The sequence below is a fragment of the Trichosurus vulpecula genome, chromosome 9 (genome assembly GCF_011100635.1).
Source record: "Trichosurus vulpecula isolate mTriVul1 chromosome 9, mTriVul1.pri, whole genome shotgun sequence".
Taxonomy (NCBI): Eukaryota; Metazoa; Chordata; class Mammalia; order Diprotodontia; family Phalangeridae; genus Trichosurus; species Trichosurus vulpecula.
Genome location: NC_050581.1, coordinates 34,594,653 through 34,613,905, shown reverse-complemented (window position 1 = coordinate 34,613,905; position 19,253 = coordinate 34,594,653). Strand labels below are relative to the sequence as shown.

The 19,253-nt window shown below is 39.7% G+C and overlaps 1 protein-coding gene across 1 annotated transcript in view; it reads right to left on the bottom strand.

The window, feature by feature from the left end:
* Positions 1-19,253, bottom strand: part of TRPM3 (transient receptor potential cation channel subfamily M member 3) — a 725,609-nt gene that overhangs the window by 83,305 nt on the left and 623,051 nt on the right. Inside the window, 2 exon segments of the mRNA XM_036738414.1 lie at positions 2,485-2,613; positions 11,084-11,224. Coding sequence (XP_036594309.1) covers positions 2,485-2,613; positions 11,084-11,224 — 270 coding nt within the window.

Below are 19,253 nucleotides of genomic sequence, written 5' to 3'. Positions count from 1 at the left end.
TACATTGTATTGGAATCTGGGCTTAATTTCTTCCTGTTGGGAGGAAGTAGAGTAAGCCATAGGTCTATCTTGCTTGCTTTCTCTCTCCCATTCTAACATCTAGAGCAATATCACCTACATTGTGCCGGACTCTTTCCCTAATTTTTTCCTATTGGAAGGAAGTAAAGTTTGTTTGGTAATAAAATTGCAAGTGAGCCGGCAACTGATTGATGTCCAGAGAACTTTTGACAGAGTCATCATGCTTTGGTTCTCAGAATATTATAAATTCCCAACTCTCTATGTGGCAAATATCTTATTTGTATAGTTCGTGGATGGGAAATCCACAAAGCTGCTGTTGTCTGAGTGACCCATGGATGGAAACCTAGGTGGAAGTATTTGGATGATGATAATCCCCTATTTCTGAGATGCTCAAACTGCTCTAAGGATGTTTTTACACAAAGTAGCTACACCAGTCCTAGAGAGGTCAGTAAGAAATACATATTCCTGTTCCCGTTTTACAGATCGTGACTTGCCATGGCTTCTGAGTGCCAACTTGAGATGGCTATTGATGTGTTCTTAATGCTACTAAAAGAGGGCATGTTTCATAGCATGGCAGATAAGATATTGGATTTAGGACCAAAAAAAACCAAACCTAGGCTCATATCCCCCATAAAACACTTACTAGTTATGTGACTGTAAGCAAGTCACTAAATCTTTGGGAACTTCAGTTCATAAGATGGGGTAAAAACACCTTGTAGCACCTACCTAACAGGGCTCAAAGGAAATAACATAGGTAAGGCATTCAATGAATGTCAATGATCATTAATGCTATTATTAATAACAATAGTGTCATCTAGACAAATAGATGGATTTTGTATCTTCCCTTTGGGAGAACAAACAGTAGATCTTATGGCTCTCAGTTGAAAAGCAGGAAAAGTATAAGAGCCCCTGGGCCAATTTTAGCAATAATGATGGACGGTGATGGCAGTGGTGATCATGGTGATAATACTTTGGATTTAGAGAGAACCTTTCTTCCAAAGAGCTCAATGAGCTTCCCCATCCATTAGACCATTTATCATCATATCTCTGTGACAGTGACACCTGAGAGGGGCTTTTAGAAGCTAAGTGGACCTGACATCCTTCCAGAAAAGTCTGCTCATTCTGAATGTTTCAGCCTTGTAGCAGGGAAGGTGTGGCAGGTTCATGACAAGCTCTGCCCAAGCTCAGTTTCCTTTGTATTTTTTCCCCCTCTTTGGAATGGAAGAATTTTTGAGATTGGCCTGCTGGCATTGGGAAGCAGCCTGCAGAGCCCTCTTGTGGCCGTGGATATCTACAACATTGGCTCCTGGCACCTTTTGGAATCGGGACCTCTTGTGTTCCAGGGAAATTTGCTTAAAATGAATGATCTGGATGTTATAACATTATAACTTTAGAGATGGAAGGAACCTTGATAGTCATCTAATCCAACTCCCTCCGTTTACAATGAGTAAGTTACATAGTAGATTATAGATGTTGTATGGTCTTTTATTTTAAAAGGCGGAAGGGAGTAAGGATGAAGAAGAATGAATGAAAAGTATTTATCAAGAATTTATTATGGTGCCAAGAATTGTGCTAGGTGCTGGGGATACAGATACGAAAGTAACACAGTGCCTGTCCTCAAGGAGTTTGCATTCTAATGATTGAGACAAAACATATAGAGGAGTGGTGGCCTGGGAAGGGAATTACGGTCTTGAGAAGTCACAAAGTTGGTGAGTGGAGCTAGGGCAGACAATTGAGATACCTTTTCCAGAAGCAATGGCAATGCTGACATGATTACATTTCTTAAAGAAAGAGTCAAAGGAATGGGGAAGTACTCATTAAAAAGCTAGAAGGAAGAGGAAGACAGAGTAGAATTTAGAAAGTAGTTCCTTTAGAAAGCTTAGGATCCTAGAGCTGGAAGGGATCCCAGAGGCTATCTAGTCCATCCACCTCATTTTTATAGATGAGGAAACTGAGGGTCAAGGATGTTTAATGGCTTGTTCAAAGTCACATAGATAAGACCAGAGATTGGAAATGGGATACTGAAATCCATTTGCATAAGAACAACTGCTTCTAAGAAATGGTCAAAGAACCCCATTTTGAGGGCAGGCTCGGAATGTAGACAATTGTATAAAAGGACAAGAAAAGATCTAACAGCTGTTGTAGAGTAAATGTTCTATCTAACAAGGAAAGAGATACTTGTTTGCAGGGCTTTCTGGGGAATGTGAACTGTGTTGGTTGAAAACAAACAGCAAAGACCCAGGGTATCATGGGATGTCAATGCTATAAACATATCCATAGAGCTGTCAATGAGAAAGAAATGGGAGCTCTGGTAGAAATTCAAGTACTTCTAGGGCAGCATTAAGAAAAGTGGTTTCTTGTTAAATTTGAATCCCAGGTACCCTAGGATAGTCATAAATAAAACTAAAAGCCCCCCCCCCCCCGCCATTTTCTTTCTCCCAGGTTCTCTTGTAGGAATGCAGTTACCTCTCTCATCTTCTCTATTCCCAATGTGAATATATAGGAAATGACTATCCATTCCTGGGTGGAAGGCCAGCGTTCCATCTTCACCAACACGATGTAGTTGAACAGCATCAGGTACCCAATGTATGCCAGCTGTAAGGAAATAAAAGACAGTTTCTCTGTCCATTAACAAAGAGGAGCATACCTCATTCTTGTGCAGACTTCTGATATAGGGCAACCAGACTCTAGAAAGTATATGGGTGGAAATGGATGACGTAGAATCAGAATCATTGAATCAATGACTTTTTAAGCTGAGAGAATTCCAGCGTCTTGACAGGATGAACTGAAAAACTGCTAAGTGATTAGTACAGGCAGTGAACAAACAATAAAGAATCCCGAGTTAAATTCTTATGATTTTATTGTCAATATCATATTTTGAAAAATCAATAAGAAACTCTTCTTTAAAATTCTGAAATGTCAGCTGGATAACTATCCTAAACAAGTCCTAAAAGCTGAAAACTAAATAGACTCATTCTGATATAGGATGACCTCCTAATTGGTTTGTCCCCTGGGTGTTCTTGGGTGAGTTTACCCCTTTTCTACTTATCAGGCTACCTTCCATGTGATAGGACTAATACTTACTATAATTTACTTGATGCATCTTCTCCTTTCTGCTCCACTCCCCACATGGGGAGACCCAGGCTCCTCCTTCTTCCATAATCCTTAGGTATTAGTCTTCCCTAAAAGGAGACAAAGCTGCCCCAGCATCTGATTGGCCCTGACTTCCTTGATGTACCTTCCTGGTCATCAAACACATAAAAATCCCAGCCAGGTGGAGTTGTGACTTCTCAGACTCATTGGGTACATGAGACTATAGGAATCCTCATGTCCTTTACTCTATTCTGCCCTTTTGACTAGACACATTTCCTTATGGAAACTGAGGCTGTGTTCAGAGAAGCTTAGTATATCCACTGTATCCCTGTTTTATTTCCTTGCTCTTTTAGGGCAAAGTAAACCTCCTTTTGTTACCTCGTCAATACCTTTTTTCCTCCCAATGTCAAACTTGAATTAAGATCATGGAACAGGGATCCTCAGAGTGCTGGTGTTATAGTTGCATCCAATAGTCATGTTCCACATGAGAACATTATTCTGGACTGATGCCACAAGAAGAGATGTCTCCGGACTGATGTATGTCTAGGTCTATCCTGATGTGTCTCCAGCAAAGGAAGATAAAGAATCTTCATTGAAACTGTTGAGGGCTTTGAGTGACTTGGTGGGATAATTGGACCATGAGTTGTTTTTTTTTTTTCTTGGTATATACTTACCTTGCCCCTAGCAGACTATTCAGAGGGAATGTATGGAATTTTCTCTTATGCACACAGTGGTATGAGTTTTTAAAACTTTTGGTCCTTATATGCCCAACAACTAGTACTGTCTCTCACACATAGTAGGCACTTAAGAAATTAAGTGCTTGCTTAAGTCCTTATTTCAGTCACTTTGTATTTATTTTGTGAGGAAGCATCACAGTACAGTGGAAAAAGAAGTGGATTTGAGTGGGGCCACAGGACCTTGAATCGAATCCTGCCTCTTGTACTATCTGTATTACCTTAGGTAAGTCACTTAAACTTTCTGGGTCTCAGTTTGTTTATAAAATGAGGGAATTGGACTAGATTGGCTTCTGAGGTCCCTTCTAGCTCTATGATCTATGATTATAGGATGATGGAGCCATTCTCCCTTTTGGCCAGGAGTCTTTTGGGGGAAATGAAGGTGATTCAAATACACTTTTTTTTAAAAGAGTATAAGCTACCTGAAAATAAGGGAGTGTTTCATTTTTGCCTTTGTATCCCAGTGCCTAGCATAGTGCTTGGCATATATGTGCTAAATAAATGCATATTTAATTGAATTATTGGATTAGATTGGAAGAAATCCCTAAATTAAACTCAGCCCTCATCATGCCTGATGAGACATTTTCTTAGTGGTTCTTTACCATTGATTTCTTTCTCTTTGTTGGGCTAACCACCATTATTTTCATGCTAATCTAGTCTTATTTCTAATTCTCTCGATTTATCATTTAACCATCCTACCTCAAAATGTCAGTGTAGACATTATTTTCCCTCCCCAATCTTAAACTTGCCTCTCTTTATCCTTAGGTTCAATTGATCTTCTTGGGATTCTTTTATTTCTGAAGACTATTTGACTTCCCTGGCTCATCTTATACAATAGCACAACCTCTCAATCATTGGATACCATAAGCCACATCTCCCAGCCCCCTTCACTACCATCCTTTAACCTCTTTTCTATCCCCAATTTTATTTCAGTTTTGGACTTGCTTTCACTATTATAATCTTAGATCTAAAAGAAAACTCAGAGGCCATCTAGTGCCCCCCTAATTTTATAAATGAGACAACCGATACCCAGGTGGTTTAAGTAGCCAGGGTCACATACCTAGTAAGTATTTTAAGCATCATTTGTACTTTACTTGTGATTCCAGAGCCAGGATTCTTCCCACTTTGAGCTTTCACTGTCTTGGAAAAATTCTGTCTCAGAAACAGTCAGTTTTGTGGGGGCTTCATGGAGGTTTACTCTGATCTTATGTGTTTTAATTACTGATTCCCTCTCCCTTCCTGAACAGTATCTGTAGGTCTTCTAAAAGTTGTAAGCAAAATCTGAACGTAGTGAACAGCGATATGAACATATGGCTCTCACTAAAGTCAGCAGGAGTCATGTAGAGGTTTTCTTTCATTTGTGTTTTTGGTTTTACTTTCTCCTGTCACATGTACAACTCTGAAACTATCAGGTATGCAATGTCAAGGTCATAATAAAACTACCTAGAATTTGGGTCTCTTTGGGCCAGGATTTTTGCCAGCTACCAGTCCCACTCTGGCTCCCTTTTCCACTAGTCAGAGGAAAGATATAAATTTTGTTTGTCAGTGAAAGGAAACCATTTGTCATAGAAAATGGAAACACAGAATGTGTGGCCCTGTGTCCTGGTGTCACTTCCAGCTTTGAGTCTGGACCCTTCCCAGCTAAATACAGGCAAATTGGCTCAGTTCAGGAGAAAGGCTAATAGAGCAGCCAAATGGATTTGTGCCTCTTTTCCTCTTGGAACTGAAAAGATATCTAACTGGCTTCTACATCCAACTTGGTAACAAGGAGCAGAGAGGTTATGCATTTTGGGGGGCAATTTTGTCCCTCCCTAACAAAAAAATATAAGACACATTGTACTTTCCAGAGTCTTAAAAAAAGTAATAGGCACATTTCTGAGAGGTTCACAAAGAGAACAGAACAATAAAATAAGATATTCTTCATCTATTCCCTAATTTAGGTGCAAGTCACTTGCGTTGATTAAAAGGACCAAAATAATTTTTTTTCAACCCCAATCTACCCTCCCCTGACACCTTAACACACACAGTTGTGTGTCTCATTGCACCTTACTTGAATGAGCCTATAAGAAACATCTGGTCTCTACAATGTTTTGTAGACCATCTAGCCAGCCATATAGCAGGCACCCTAGCTGGTCTCACCACTCTAAGGGCCACCTTCATATTGTATAGTAAACGCAAGAGGTTGAAGTTTTCCTTTTTGTCTGATTAGGCCATTTTTATAGTACAGAAAGCACTGTCCTGTTTTTTGGTTCTTAGCTTGATCTATTTATCAGTGACATGAAGGAGACATAGACTGTGCAACTAAAGGGGAAAAAATGATAGCTTTGGGGATGATGAGATAAGGGAACACACTATCTGAAAAATATATGTCACGTTCTTGCTACTGCTTCCAATTTCCCTTTTATGCTTCCAAATTTCCCTTATGTTCTAAATACTGTATAAACAGAAGAATCTAAAAATGACATGATACCATTGCATTGTTCTACAATGTATTTAATCCAGGAAAAGTGAGCAGAAATTGTTTTCTAAAGCATTTCAAGAACATGCCTTTTATAAATTTATACCAGATTAATGAAAGGACTTCATGTGTTTTTGGTTATTTTGTGGCCATTTTCCCCACTTATTTTTTACATTAAGTTTCAAGAAATTTGAATTGTTTTCAATCTATTGTTTCTTCATATTTAGTAACTTTCCATACTCTGCCTGGACTCTTCTTCCATAAACTCTATAGTCCAATTACACTGCTTTACTTGCTGTTCTTCACATAAAGCGTTTCTCCTCTTTCTATTACTTTTCAGTGGCTGTTCCCCATGCCTGGAAGGTTTTCCTTCCTTACTTTCTGCAGCTTAGTTTCCCTGCCTTTCCTCTTGCAGGCAAACACTACCTTCTGTAGGAGACCTTTGCCAATTTCCCTAGATATGAATACCTTCCATCTACTCTGAATGTATCTTGTATCTCTCTCTCTCTCTCTCTCTCTCTCTCTCTCTCTCTCTCTCTCTCTCTCTCTCTCTCTCTCTCTCTCCCTCTCCCTCTCTCCCTCCTTCCCTCCTTCTTTCCCTCTCTCTCCCTCTCCTTATTTCTCTCTTTCTATTGATATGGTCTCTTTCATTAGAATGTTAGCTTCTTGAGGACCATTAATCCCCCCCTTATATTTCCAGGTTTTAGTATGGCCTGACACACAATAAGTACTTAATAAATGTTTGTGGATTAATTTATTGCTGGCTGTATTGCAAAGCCATTCTTCATTTAAGTGAACTTTCTTGTATACATTCTTGGAATACAATAATTCCTAAAGAATGAAAATTATCAATTAGTTGTAGCAAACGGAGAGAAGAATGGTGGGTGTGTGAATAGACTGGAACATATTACCAATTCGGAGTTGCAAAGAAGTGGTACAAAGAACATCATCAGACAAACATAATTGAAAAATGATTTGTCAGGCATGGCTACTATGTGGATCCACTTCATCTAACTGTACCCCTCTGGTTGGGGGTTAGGGATTTGGGGGGTAGTGATGGTGCTGTTAGAAAAATATAAACAAAACACTGATATTATTATTTTTAAAGAATGTCATCAGGGACAAATTGTGATATGTGAATGTAATGGAATACTATTTTGCTATAAGAAATGATGAGCAGGCAGACTTCAGGAAAACCTGGAAAGACTTATATGAACGGGTGCTGAGTGAAGTGAGCAGAACCAGGAGAACACTGTACACAGTACCAGCAACATTATGCAGTGATCAATTATGATCATTGCTCTTCTCAGCAATACAATGATCCAAGACAATCCCCAAAAAGTTATGATGGAAAATGCTGTCCACATCTACAGAAAGAACTATGGAGTCTGAACACAGACTGAAGCATACTGTTTTCACTTTGTTTTTTGTTTTCCACAGCTTTTCCCTTTTGTTCTGTTTCTTCTTTCACAACATGACTAATGTGGAAATAGGTTTAACATGATTGTACATATATAATCTTACATCAAGTTGTTTGCTGTCTTGGGGAGGAAGGATGGGAGGGAGGGAGAAAAATTTGAAACTCAAAATCTTATAAAAATGAATATTGAAAACCATCTTTATATGTAATTGGAAAAAATAAATACTTTTTACTAAAAAAAATTTTTTTAAAAGAATGTCACCAGGGAGATATGTCTAGAAAGGGAGATTCACCAATCTTGTAGTGAGAGTAAGGGATAACCAAAGGACTTGGAACACTTTCTTGTGGGGGATAAAAGGAGAATGATGATGATGATGATGATGATGATGATAATAATAGCTAACATCTATGTAGTGTTTTAAGGTTTGAAAAGTACTTTCATCCCAGTAACTCTGAAAAATAGATAATTCGAGTATAACCATTCCCATTTCGTAGATGAGAAATGAAGCAAGTAGCCCATGGTCACATATCTAGTACATGTCAGGGAAAGGAGATGAGTTGTGACTCATTAGTGTGATCCTGAGGAAGTTGCTGATGCTAGCAGCAGAACTTAAAATCTTAATTGGACCCATATGGTATTTTACCCAGCTTTAAAAAAAATGTGGAGAACTAATGGTGCCTGGAAGCAGGGACTCTAGAAATTGGTGGGAGGTAAGGAGAAAGGATGCCAGCTTTGAAGCAAAACCAAACTTGGACAAGAAACTAGGAGAAATGGGTTGGAGAAGTGGGCCATGTTGAAGCAACATGGCAGTTGGCCACATGGCAGGGCTAGACCCAGAAAGTAGTTAGATAGCTTCTGATGTAGCCCAGGAACCTGGAATGGCTCTCTCTGGCCAGATAAGTAATATCTTTTAGCTAGATTCTCAGATTCTGAAAATTAATAATTCTGGGTTCCATAAATCTCCCTTAATTCATCTACTTTCCCTTAGCTACCAATATAATGACCCCCCAAAAAAGTCTTCTTTCCTTGAGTGAATTAAAGGGAAGAAAGGGGCTGTCCAGCCCAGGCTGGAGTGTCTGAGTATGTTGGTGGTGAGAGAAGGGGGTTGGTTAGACAGAACTGTGATCTTTAGAAAGCAGATAAGGGAGAGTGAAAACATGAGAAAGAGAAGAGGCTGAGATGAAAAGAAAGGGAGTACCCAATGTGGGATTAGGATTCCCTGTGAGAGCCTATCGTCTCTCTGCCTGGGGTGGGGGGTGGTGGTGTTAGATTCTTGAATCTTGACTTGGGGTCAGGAGACCTAGATTTGAGTTCTGGCATTGAGGCTTACAAGCTGTGTGACCAGGGTCATCATTTAACCCCTCTGATTTCATCATGTATGGAATGGGGTTAATGATATTGGCACTGTCCAACTCAAAATAACCAGTTGTCTTGAACAAAGTACTTTCTAATTTTTAAAATAATATCTAAATATGAGCTATTCTTATTTTTATTGTTGACATGGATTCAAATAGCAATGAAAGATATAAGCAGAAAAGTAATTTTTAAAAAGTCCTTTGTTCCTCCCATATCAAGAAGGCACTCTCAGTGACAGCTGATTGCTTGGTGGATAGAAAATATTTTCTGGGTATTACATATCGTACAACCCTACTTGTCATGATTTTGGGCTGTCAATGAGCAGTCTTAAGATGGATCAGCTTGCAGAATGTTTAATAGTTACAGAGCAAAGGAAATATTGTTTGATGATACCAGATTGGGGTTGATTCTTCATATGTACTACCCACATTTCAGTTTCTTGAATGGAGGTTGTTGGTGTTGATTTTATCATTAGCATTAGGGCTATATCCAAGAAATTACTAAGTATATGCCAGATAATCACAAATAGACTTTTTTAGACTTAGCCTTGATAACTTCAGAGTTATATTTGCTTTAACGATCCACAAGCTTCTTGGATTCTTTCTCTGGTTATGTATTTATCATTATTATTCAACCCCTTTCTTTCTCATACTGCTGCCAGACTAATCTTCCTCATAGATGTGGTCATGATTAAAAATCTTCAATGGCTTCTGATGGGTTAAATAGCAAATTTCTAACTGCTTGGCATTCAAGGCCCTTCATGATCTGGTGTCAGCCTATCTTTCTGCTCTTTTCTTCTATTACTCTGTTTACTCTGTGCTCTAGCCAAAGTGGATAGCTGGCTCTATGGCTCTTTCTTTCCTATCTCCGTAATTTTTCCCTCCTTCCTCTGTACTTGTTGAAATTCTATCCTTTCCATCCATCCTAAAAAAACCCAAACAAACCAGACCCTGATGTTTTATTAAAAACTTAACATTACTATCTCTATTTACTCTGTGCTCTAGCCAAAGTGGATGGATGGCTTTATGACCCTATCTTTCTTTCTCATCTCTGCAGTTTTTCTCTTTCTCCTCTTTACCTGTTGAAATTCTAAATTTTCCATCCATCCTAAAAAATACAAACCAAACCCCAATATTTTATCAAAAATTTAACATTGGACACTATAACCAAATTAACTTGCTTAATGACCTTTTACATTTAAATCCATTCATTTCATTGCATAAATCATCATCATAATTTTTTAGTCACTCTCTCTAGTCTTCATCAGAATTCTTTGTTTCTTCATTCTCCTTCCCTTTTTTGCCTTTTACAATGTCACAGTTAGTGTGTGCTCTATCCTTGAAAGTCCAGCCTCAAATACCTGATCTGCAGGAAGGAAGGAAGCCTGATCTGTGTAGACAGTAATGATGTCGAGACAAAAAGAAAAGTGAAAACATCCCTTCTCAATGAGTTTAGATGGGAGGGCATGACAACATGGAGAGAGAACTAAAGTTAAGATATGGACAAAATAAAAAACAAGTAATGTTGTGTTGTAGGGGAGAGGAAGAGAGCATTGATGACTGAGGAAATTGGGAAAGGCCTCGTATTGGAGGTGGCAGTCGAACTGAGCCTGGAAGGCGAGAGAAGGGTTCCTGGAGGCGGGGGTTGACAAGAGAGAGCATTCTATGGGAGGCAACATGTTCTAGTTGAAAGAATACTGAATTTGGAATCATGGGAAACCTGGCTTCAAATCTGAGCTCTGATACTTACTGGTTGAATTACTTTAATAGTTGTCATTTATAATAAGCCTGCAGAAACGTAGACCAAAGAAACTAGTCATGCGAATCTCTCTTAAGAGCATTCAGCCTTTGGAAAGGAGTTAAAAACTTCAGTCTTGGCTTTCATTCCTATATTCCTGGCCCTTGCATTATGATATAGAGTGAGGCATGTGTTCCTTTAAAGTGGCAGTGACTCTTTTTTGTGACTCTATCATGATTAGGAAAAATAATTAGAGAGATGCTTACGGTGTAGAACCAAAACTTCACAATAGGTGCATTGTAGAATTCATATATTTTTCTTCCAAGGGGGATTAATCTGTGCCGGCTCTGAACTTCTTCTTCATCCTTCTTCCTTGATGACTCCCCATTGCTTCGACCCAGCATTGCCTACAATGAAAGTGATACTGCTGTGGATTTTTCATTATTCATCAAAAAGTACCCCTTTCCACCCTCCTCAACAGGTTGAACTAATAACTAATATGTTAGCCATAAGAAAAGGCAACATTCAAAGATGATGACATCATATGCCAGCCCGGGCAAATGCCGGAGTTGCTGCTGTGGGTTCACCTGAAACTTTCCCTATTATGTATCAGATCAAACATTGAACTTGGAGGTGGGAAGCCCATTGCTTGAATCCATCCTCAGACACTTGCTGGCTGTGAGACCCTGAACAAGTCTGAATGCTTGACCTCTCTGAGTCTGTTTTCTCTTTCTGCAAAATGGGGATAAAAATACTTGCAGTACATGCCTCATAGGGCTGTTCTGAGGTTAAGATGAGATCATCTATGTGATGTGTTTTGCAAACTTTAAAACATTATATAAATCAGTTGTTATTCTTAATAAAGGAAAAAAAATCTAGTTAGTACCTCTCAGGAGAAGGAAATGTGTATGTGTGTGTATATATGTGTATAAATATGTCTGTGGGTATATAAATATATATATGTATATATATCCACACACATATATGTATAAGAATGTGTGTGTGTGTGTGAGAGAGTATGTATGTATAAACAGAACCTGTAAGATAGCTTATACTCTGCTGGTATAGACTCTTAGAACCCAAGGTCCTAGATTAGAGGTCATCGAGTCCAACCCCCCTCTCTCTTTCATTTTACAGATGTGGAAACTGAGACTCAGATAAAGAAAATGACTTGCTCCTGGGCATGGTGATAATAAGCATCAAAGGTGGGACTTGAACCCACACCTATGGGTACGTGTTGCACAGGAGGAACAGGCATGGATGGGTTACAATCCTGATGAAATCACAGAAGTATTAGAGCATTTAGAAGTAACGAGATCTTAATGTATGTTGAGAAGCCTTGATATTTGGTGGCTGCAGGCAAAACATTTTAGACATTTCATTAACTCTACTTTTAACAACCTATATTTCTGATCTTTTTTTCTGGTGGGGAGGAAGAGAAGGGAGTGAATGTTTTAAGCAGGAGGATTTAAAAGACTCAAGGTCTCATTTGATGAATAGGAAAAATATTCTTTGGTCCCATGAGATAGATAATACAAAAAATTATCATCTGCATTTTGAGGAAACAGACACAAAAAGGTGAAAAGTACAAATGTGAATTTCCCAGCAGGGTGGACATGCTCTAAAGAGTAAAGAACTTAATCTGGAGTGAGACAATCTACGTATACAGAGAAGAAGCATGGTAGAGTCAAAGGTCATTGTCCTTAGGATTCAGATGTCACTTGGGTCCCAGCACTGTCACTTTATAAGTGGGAAAGTTTTTTCACCTTTTTATGTCTGTTTCCTCAAAATGTAGATAACAATTTTTGTATTATCTACCTCATGGGGTTGTGGTCAAGACCAAAGAATAATTTTTTTTCCCACTCATCAAATGATATAATGTAAATTATGACCTATGTAACATCCTATAGAAATATGAGTTATTACATATGAACTTGGACTATTAAGCTTATTTTGAAACTAAGTTATATTAGTGGGTGAACATAACATGCCTTCCCATAAATCATTAATATTAAATAATTCAATCAGGATATATTTTTATTTGTAAGCTTCCATCAGAGCCTCCCTCTGCTAACTCAGTGTGGAATAGATGCTTATTGATAGATTGGTGGAGGTGACCCTGGATTCTTAAAGGCCGAATTATTAGAGTAGAGCCTCAGGCATGTCCTGCTGGGTTGGAAAGGCATCAAATACTGGCCTAGTAATGAACTATTTTGCCATTTAGGGATTAACCTAGCTAGACTCAGATACACTCATTGGTGGGAGCCAGGTCACCATATGATGTTAGTTTTTGGTGAAAGTAGATAGTATTGGACTTAGAGTCAAGGAGAACTGAGTTCACATTGTGCCTCAGACACTTATTAGTCCTTTGACCTAGGGCAAGTCAGTTACCCTGCTCAGCTTTAGTTTCCTCACCTACGAAATGAGAGGGCTGTTGTGAGAATTGAAACATATATAGAACACTTCACAAACCCTACGACTCTATGTGTTGTTGTTCAGCCGTTTTCTAGTTTTGTCTAACTCTTCGTGACCCCATTTGGGGTTTTCTTGGCAAAGATACTGGAGTGGTTTGCCATTTCCTTCTCCAGCTCATTTTACAGACGAGGAAACTGAGACAACCAGGGTGAAATGTCTGTCCACTGCACCACCGAGCTGCCCAAAGCTCTGTGTAACTGCTAGTTATTATAATCTGTATCAGTGGAAAAAAGACCCACACACTGATGAAGTCCCAGGTCCTTAATGTACTGATGTAATTTTAGGAGAATGGGGGAAAAAGTCCTTGACTAAGATAGAATGCACTATTTTAGTCAAAAACCTAAATATAAATAAATCCTCTGTAATATGGGACTGGGAGGAAGTTGTTATTGATAAGCTGTACATTTCCTGTCACTTGGGACATGATCTAAATTCTTCTATTCACATCTTTTAGTGTGAAAAATTCATCTCAATATAAATATAAACCAGTACTCTGGAAGCAGCAGAGCCTAAGTGGAACCATAATAGCTAACATTCCTATGGTGTTCTCAGGTTTACAAAGCACTTTCTTTCTGCTGTCACAACAACCCTGTGAGGTATATGAGCTACTATTACCCCCATTTTGCAGACAAGGATTCAGAGACTGAGAAAAGATAGCTGACTTGCCCAGTGTCACATAGATGGTACCTGGGGAGCAGGATTTGAGATGATGATGATGATAATTCTAACAATAGTTAACACGTATATAGTGTTCAGGCAAGATGCATCTTCCTGAGTTCCGGTCCAGCCTCGGACACTCACTAGCTAGGTGACCCTGGGTAAGTCACTTAACCTCTAATTGCCTTACTCCCCTGGAGAAGGAAATGGCAAACCACTCCAGTATCTTTGCCAAGAAACCCCCCAAATGGGAGTATGTAGAGTCAAACACAGCTGGAACAATTGAACAATGACATAAATCACTGAGGTTATATGAATAGAGCACCAGCCCTGGAGTTGGGAAGACTCATCTTCCTGAGTTCAAAGCTGGCCTCAGACACTTACTAGTGGTGTGACCCTGGGCAAGTCACTTAATAACCCTTCCGTTTCATCATCTGTCCAATAAGCTGGAGAAGGAAATGGCAAACTACTGTAGTATCTTTGCCAAGAAAACCCCAAATGGGGTCATGAAGAATTCGATGAGACCGAAATGACCCAACAACAAAGATATAGCAGTTGACTATGTGTTAACCGCTGAGCTGAGAGTTTTTACAAATATCATCTCATTTTATCTTCACAACAATCCTGGGGGGTAGGTACCATTATTACCCCCATTTTGCAGATGAAGAAACTGAGGCAAACAGAGCCCGGGTTCACACAACTATTAAGTGTCTGAGGCTGGATTTGACCTTGGGTCTTCTTGACTCCAAATGAGGCACTCTATGTACTGCACAACCCAGGTGTTGGAAATTTAAGTGGTAACTGTTATTCAATTCAGATTTCACCAACCTACCAGTTTATTTCACTTTGCTGTATTATTTCTACCCAAGAAAACTTGCATCCAAGATTCACGTAGGTGGGAGCTTCCAGTGTTATGCCTTTTGTTTGGCTGAGGTAGTTCAGTATGACAGTCAATGACAGATGTGCTTTTTCCCTGAGATTGAATTTGGGGGAATAATTTGGTCTCCTTGTGCAAAAAGAACATATTTTTCCAGGGGTTCACTACTTGTATCCCACAATTGTCCACAGAATCAAATCTTCAAGAGCACCATGGTGAGTAGAAATGACTACGTTATTTTTCAGGTTCCCAGTTATAAGAAAACAGTTGCTTCCACTGTTATGTTTCTTGAGTTGTGTCCTTACACTTAAGTATAAAAATCGATATTCCAGACTTTGAAGTTTTTGGTTTGTTTTAGGTTTGTGATTTTATCGGTGTTAAGGAGCCCCGTGAATAACGTCCTCTGCCAATGCTCCTTCTATGTAACTTTTATGGGAACAGAGAGAGTAAGTGATTTTCTCAGAGTCACATAGCTAGTACACGTTTGAGGCTGGACACAGGCACTGTGGTGTAGTAGAAAGAATGTAAGCCTCGGATTCAGGAAGGTCTGCGTCTCACCTTAAGAATGCCAATGGATTAGTATTCATACATATCGCTGTTTAATCGTTTCAGTAGTGTCCAACTCTTTGTTGACCCTATTTGAGGGTTTTCTTGGCAAAGACATTGGAGTGCTTTGCCATTTTCTTCTCCGGCTCATTTTACAGGTTAGGAAATTGAGGCAAACAGGGCTAAGAGACTTGCTCAGGGTCACACAGCTAGCAAGTGTCTCAGTCTGGATTTGAACTCAAGAAGACTGAGTCTTCCCGACTCTTGGCCCAGCACTCTATCTAATGGGCCGCTAGCCGCCTAGTGATTTTTGTTGTTCTTCAGTTGTTTCAGTCGTGTCTGACTCTTCGTGACCCCATTTGGGGTTTTCTTGGCAAAGATACTGGAGTGGTTTGCGTTTTCTTTCTCTAGCTTATTTTACAGATGAGGAAGCTGAGGCAAACAGGGTTAAGGGGCTGGCTCAGGGTCACACAACTAGTAAGTGTCTGAGGCCAGATTTGAACTCAGGAAAACTCATTTTCCTGACTTCTGGGACCGCTACTCCATTCACCGAGCCACTAGCTGCACTATATTCCTACATATACACCACATCATACTCAACACAGGGGGTTCCTATCACTTATCAGGCAATGGTATAATGAACATCTTCCTGCTTAAAATCTCAGAGTTAGATGGAACCCTTTAGGTCCTTTGGTTAGATTTGTATCAGAGCAGGAGCCTGGGCTAACCAAAGTAAGAAGCTCACTACCTCTCAAGGCAGCTCATCCCACTTTAGGATGGTAGTAATGGTTAGGAAGCTTTTCCTCATGTCTAACTGAAGTCTTCCTCTCACATCATTTATTTTCAAAATAAGTTTAGTAGTCCAGGTACATGTGCAATAACTCACATTTCTACAGTACATTACAAAGGAAATAATTTACGTTATCTTCTTTGATGAACAGATATTCTTTTCAGTCCTTTACAAATGTTCATTTGAACTGTAGTTTAACTCCACCCCCATTCTATCCATGAACAGTTGACTTTTTGAGTCCAGCATAAGACTTTACATTTATACCCATTAAGTTTCATTTGATTAGATTGGGCCTATGAAAATCTGTGTTAATCTTGTCCTAGAGGGCATGACATTTCCTATTCTTGTGTTAGCTACTCAACCTAGGTTCCTGCTAGCTATAGATTTCACAAGAAGACTGTCTATGCCTTCATCCGAGTCGCTGATAAAAATGTAACAGTACAGAGCTAGAGTACTCGAGTACAGACAATTCTGTTGGACCAAGTGATTTTAGTATATGACCCCAACACATGGAGGTCCCAACTGACAATTCAAATAGCGTTTCCTTTCCTTGCATCTCTTTTCCTGAATCTAAGACCTTTGATGAGATCTCAAGGGAAATCTTCACTTCATAAAGAAGGTGGGAACTTGTAATCCCTTTGTATTACCAGTGAGTCGGTCATTAAGCATTTATTAAGCACATACTATGTGCCAGGCACTGGAGATACAAAAAGAGGCAAAAGACTTCTTGGTCTCAAGGTGCTCACAATCTCATGAGAAGATAACAAGCCAACGAACATGTTCAGACAAGCTATGTGCAGGATATAGTGAGAAATACATTAAGTGGATAGTAGATGGCTGATCCTGTATCAAAGACATCAGTGTTACCTTGGGTAATTTAATTTCTCTGGGCCTTAGTTACCTTACATAGCATAACTCCACATCTGCCTGAAGGCAAGATGGCCTTTTAAGATCCCTTGTAGCTAAAAGAGAAATGATACATGATCTATGAGTAAAATACCTCCCATACTTCAATGCAGGGCTCATATCTATAGTAGGCAATGAAGTCTGGAATTTAATGCAGCTGTACATTATATAGAGTCCTGGGCCTGGAGTCAGGAATAACCGAGTTCAAATCCAGCCTTAGACACTTACTAGTTGTGTGATCCTGAGCAAGTCGCTTGATGTCTGTTTGCCTGTTTTCTCATTTGCAAAATTAGGGTTGTGAGGACCAAATGAGAGAAACATTGTAAAGCACTTAGCACAGTGCCTGGCACATAGTAAGCATTATACTAAGAAAAATGTTATATATAGATATATGTGCCATATATATGTATGAATGCTTGCATACTCATCTGTATGTGTATATATGTCTACATACATGTATATACATAATATACATATATATTTCTCCATTAATATGGGGAACCTGCCCCCACCAATGAAGATCAGCAACTCATCTGTAACTTCTGGTCTTAGTAGATCGCTGGAAAACTGGTTCAGGGCCATACAGGTGGTGTACATCATGAGACAGAACTTAGTCCTAGGTTTTTCTGAGGCCTGCCTTCTGTTCTCTTTGCTACACTGCCTTTCTGATGTACTTTTCTCCCTCTTTTGGTCCAGACCTATGATTTTACTGGTGGAAATTTCCAGGGCAGAGATACAAAAACTCCCTCCACTACTGAGTACTTGACTTAGAGAGTTGTGGGTGGGGTAAGGCCAGCACTGAGAGGTTAAATGACCTGCCCAGGGTCACACAGCTAGTATGCCAAAGGCAGGATAACTGCCTTTCACATATCTTGGAACTAAATGTTCCAAGATACCTTAAAATAGACACCTTAAGCTCAACATATCAAAAACAGAACTCATTATCTTTCTCCCTAAACACCCCTCTGTTCCTCATAGTTCCTCAGGTTCACAACCCAAGTGTCACCTTGGATTCTTCACTCTCTCTCACCTCCCCCCCCATCCAATCTGTGGTCAAGGCCTTGTAATATTTCTCAAATATGCCCCCTTCTCTCCCCCGATGCTACTACCACTCTAAAGTAAGCCCTCATCATCTCACACGCATCCCATTCCAATCACGTTGCTGCCCTATTCAAAAAACTCGAGGTTCCCTACTGCCTCCAGGGATGAATATAAATGCTGTGTTTGGAATTCAAAGCCCTTCATAACCTAGCTGCTCCTATACTGCTCTTCACCATCTATTGCTTGATCCAGTGACATTGACCTCTTAGCTGTTCCATGAACAAGATAATTCACCTCTCAGCTCTGGGCACTTTCTCTTGCTGTCTTCCATGTCTGGAAGGTTTCCCTTGGTTGCACTTACTGATCTGCATGGCTTACATTAAGTCCTTACTAAAATCCCATCTTTTACAGGAAGTTTAATTCTAGAACACTTGTGTTATTTATTTCCCGTTTATCCTGTACATAGCTTGTTTGTATTTATTTGTTTGCGTGTTGTCTCCCCCATGAGACTGTGAGCTCCTTGAGGTAAGGGACTCTTTGCCTCTTTTTGTATCCCTAGTACTTAGCACATAGTAGGCATAAATGTTTGTTGATGGACTGACTTGAACCTAATTCTTTCTGACTCTAAGGCCAGCCTTCAATCTATTATACCACACTATTTATCTATGAATTCGTTGGACTTCAATAAAACCTCTACCAATGTGTCAGAAGCTGTCAGTGATTAATCCAGAAAGGGATTATGGGAAGTATGCTGACTTCCAGTGGGAGTCAGTGTAGCACAGTTGAAAAGCTCTGGAGTCAGAGGAATGGGGTCCATTCATGCCTGTGACGCATACTCTCTGTGTGGTCTACCATGTGTTAACCATGTCCCTCAATTTCCCCATCTGTAAAAAGAGGTTGGATTTGATGGCCTCTGAACTCTCTCTCAGCTGTAGAGTTCAGAGGCATATATTATCTCATTTGGTCTCCATGATAGCCCTGTGAGAGAGGTACTATTATTAACCCGTTTTAGAGAGAGTAGTGCCCTTTAGCTCCTCTCTTCCCCGCCTCCCCCAACGAGTGAGAAAATCTCTTTTGGGCACTGGGGGCACTCTACTGGATGGGAGTAGGAGATTAAGGATGCCTTTATGGCTCCTGCTCAGTG